The 4194-nt window shown below is 46.3% G+C and overlaps 1 protein-coding gene across 1 annotated transcript in view; it reads right to left on the bottom strand.

Annotated features, from left to right (window-relative positions):
- LOC106807040 overlaps positions 1–4194 on the bottom strand; it is a 13371-nt gene that overhangs the window by 7946 nt on the left and 1231 nt on the right. Inside the window, exon 2 of the mRNA XM_014809256.1 lies at positions 2548–2767. Within this exon, the coding sequence (XP_014664742.1) occupies positions 2548–2767 (220 nt within the window). The remainder of the gene's footprint in view (positions 1–2547; positions 2768–4194) is intronic.

The following is a 4194-nucleotide window of genomic DNA, read 5'->3' as shown; positions in this document are numbered from 1 at the left end:
AAACCCCATTCATGTAGAGTTCAACTTCCATATGATAAAGGCGGTTAGAACTCGAGATAAGAAGGCGTCCACTGTCTATAATAGATTATCATAGTTTACGCTCGTCGATTATTTATTTTATTATTATTATTAATATTATAACAAGCAGATAATTATGAGTAAAGATTCCAGTCTAGCCCTCACAACATTGTCAGTCCTTCAATAATCGATTTCCAAATGAAACCTGTTTGATTTCACGCTTAGAGATCCAGTAGTAAATGTCACTATCACATTGCATAGATGGAATGTTTATTCACATTCGGTGTGCTATTTTAGTTAGTGGTTTGAAGTAATTGCGCTACAGCTAGTTAACAGTACTAGCTTTTTCTCAACAAGATATACATAATTAAATACAGGTACAGTTTTGTTCACCCCTAATGTGCCCCAAATTGCAGAGTGCAGACACCAAACACAACATCGCTAGGTGAGCACGAGTGAACTGCGCATGCTCGGTTTAGCGTGTTACGTCAATCAGCAGACAGCAATGACGGTTACACAACAACACCGCCAATGTTATTATTAGGATTCATACTATTATGTCGTAACAACAGAAGAAGCAGAATATCAACAGGCGACTGAATACCTAGCAGCAGCTACAACCGGCGTATAATCGAATCTGTGTATCCGATTATAATCTAATTGGGCCAATTTATCATTAATGGAAGTGTAAACATGCACATTCCCATTTCTGTCTTCCCATACATTCTCGATAGATTATTCTGGCTCAATTGTAATTGGACTTTTTACCGCGTCGTCGTTCCAGTTACGACCTCTATTTGCCATCAGATAAATCGAGTTGTTTACACTATATGAGTATACACTACTAAAGTGAGGATCAAAAATCAAATTGCAGCCACAAATTTAGACGCTACTGTGCTCTTACGTGACCCAATCAAGGCTATGCGCATACGTATATCGAAATCTAGCTCGCGTCTGGCCCACCTCGATTCGTGGGGCTGACTCGTACCGTCTGGACTAGCGCGTATTCATGGCCGAGAAGGCGTGTACACGCTGCAAAAGATTTGTCTGGGCCAGGCCTGGACTGCATGATATAGGATCAAATTTGTAGTCTGTATGGGGTACTAGTAAATGGTTCGTGTAATGACGTCACTGGCATCATATGAATTAAGTGGCTTCCTCGGGATTCTGGCGCAAGACATCATCACCTACGCACCCGAGCCTAATTATCTACGCTTATTTCGCATTAGAGATGGTTTCTATCGATTCCACTACGGATAATTCACTATCAAGCGGGGTCAGGTAGCGAGCAGGGAAAGTGTGTGTATATGTGGGTGTGTGTGTGTGTGTGTGTGTGTGTGTGTGTGTGTGTGGTGTTGTGTGTGTGTGTGTGTGTGTGTGATGTGTTGTGTGTGTGTGTGTGTGTGTGTGTGTTGTTGTGTGGTGTGTGTGGTGGTCGTGGTGTGAGTGGTGTGTGATGTGTGCTGTGTGTGTGGCGTGGTGTGTGTGTGTGCTGTGTGTGGTTGTGTGTGGTGGTGTGTGAGTGAAGCGTGCGTGCGTGCGTGCGTGCGTGCGTACGTGCGTGCGTGCGTGCGTGCGTGGTGTATTATGTGCGTGCGTGCGTGCGTGCGTGCGTGCGTGCGTGCGTGTGTGCGTGTCTCGTGCGTGCGTGCGTGCGTGTGTGTGGTTGTGGTGTGTGTGTTGTGTGTGTGTATGTAAAGCTGTGATTTACTAGGTAGTGATTACGTTGTACATAATGTTAAATGTTAAGTCGTACAATTTTGTATTCGATTCGGCTCCAGATATTACTGCGGACTTGATAGAATGAAAACGGCTGCAAACAACGCGCCTATAAGAATTGCCTTTCGCGTATAAATGTGGTAAGCATGCCCCCGTTTATTGAGAGAGAGAAGAGTGTGCGAAATGTATTACCATCGATAGTGCACTGCTTTGTCGTTGTACGATCCGTCCTTCTTACAGCTCGGTGTCCGACGTCTTGAGTAAGATGACCGATGCAATGTGGCGAGAGCAGGATGGCTGCTGACACGTCGTGAGGTGACGAGCCGCGTCGTAACGATGCCTTCCCAATCCTAACGGAAAGGACAAGGCCGCATACACGAGAGTCGCATTAGTTTCTTCAAACGTAACTCGAGTATACAATACCACACAACGCGCGCGCGCGCCAGACACACGCACATACAAACACACACAACACAACACAACACAACGTACGCACGCACACACACCACACACACACACACACACACACACACACACACACACACTCTACCTCTTCTCACGCGGCTGCGCGCACGCATACGCACACTCCCCCTCCCACACACACACACACACACACAACACACACACACCACACACACACACACACGCGCGCGCGCGCGCGCACACACAACACACACCACACACACACACACACACACACACACACACACACACACCCTCGCCCACTCTCACACGCACACATCGCCCTCACGCGCTTCTGCTTCGTCGCTCGCATCGCGGGTGCGATAGCGCAGTGCACGCAGCCTATACCTCGTTTTAGTCGTAAACGCATCAGCTTGTTGCTCCTCATGTGGGAGCGCGATGAGGGATTAGGTGGGACCAGCTCATCCGTGTATGCTTCTCGCGAGACGCAGCGGCCTATGCCTTGCACCTGGCTGATCACTTCCTGGCAGGCCAATCCATAGTCACAGGTGGCGGCCATGATCGTCACAAAGTTACCCGTGCCAGTATGACACATTTCTCCAAGTTGCTGAAAGAAATACGACATGCAACAGAATCAAACACGCACACACGCGCGCGCATGCACGAGTTCGCACACCGATACATGTACAGTCACACGCAGACGCGCGGACGCAGTTAATAAAGGTGAATAATGTAAAGAAAAAAAAAAGATTAGAGTAAATAATAATTGTTACTAGTTTAATCCTAATACACACACGCGACTACACACACACGCGCGCGATCACACATACACGCACGCGCGTGTGTGTGTGTGTGTGTGTGTGTGTGTGTGTATGTGTGTGTGTGTGTGTGTTGTTGTGGTGGTGTGTGTGTTGTGTGTGTGTGTGTGTGTGTGTGTGTGTGTGTGGCACGCACTTCTATCACGTGCGTGCGTGCGTGCGTGTGTAATATTCTATTTTTATAGTGATAATCATATGGAACTCAACAAAGCTGACGACTCAGTCTACGCGAAAATGTGTATAAGCGGTATTGAGCCTTACAGCCTTGCCTAAACCTTAAGGTAAAGTCGATGTAGTGCAATCAAGTATCGCTGCCGTAATTTATTATACGTGTATTATATGGCTTAGCCTTGTTACGACTACTCAGGTTAGCAAGAATATAGCGTCGACATTCAGGTAAGCCATCTGCATTCAGAAAGCTCGCGTATACATCAGATTCCGCGCGGGTTCTCGCCACTATGTGGTTTAACAACCTAGTAGTAAATCCGCGGATGGGAAGCTTTCCATACCGTAACGAGCATTGACACCTCAGTTATCATGACTTAAGGCAGATTCGCCCACACTCGCGTTTGGAAAAGATGGCCACTATGTTTTGCGAGCTTACCCACGCGCACTCGATATGGTTTTATCCTAACATGCAGTCAAGGATTTTCGTTTGCCGTGAAAATATTTCCGTCTACTTTGGTAGCACAAAACAAGCACCGCCAAAACATGACAAAAATAAGGCACAAAATGTCGGTGGCCAAAATCTTTCGAGCCTAATGTATATAAGTTGATGATTTTAGGCGATATGAAAACGATCATGTGTGCGTTCGGCAGCATTCTCAGGACATTCTAAAACCTTGGCAAGTTTCGACTACCGATGTTTGCGACGTAATATTTAGCTATCTGTTAGGTAAGCCATTCGTAGCCGATATGCTGTTGTGGCTCGCAGAATTACGATGACGCACGTGCTAATAAGCGATTTTCTGATGATATTCAACGAAGGAGCGTTAGGGCGTTGAAAGCAATCACCGCGCCGTATCCAATTATGAAGCAGTTAGCTCGAGGAGTCAGGCCCTTATCAATATGATTTCATCCTTGATAGAATGTACGCCTCGTCGCAAGCATACGCTGTTAGCATCTCAAAATATCGAGATCGCTGTTGCACCTATGTATCGGTGCGTGCCTGCTAGTATATATATAATATATATTATATATATATATCAAAAAGCCC

Source organism: Priapulus caudatus, unplaced genomic scaffold (assembly GCF_000485595.1).
Source record: "Priapulus caudatus unplaced genomic scaffold, Priapulus_caudatus-5.0.1 Scaffold192, whole genome shotgun sequence".
NCBI classification, from domain to species: Eukaryota; Metazoa; Priapulida; class Priapulimorpha; order Priapulimorphida; family Priapulidae; genus Priapulus; species Priapulus caudatus.
Note: the sequence above shows the minus strand (reverse complement) of the source record. Positions and strands in the feature narration are given on the sequence as shown.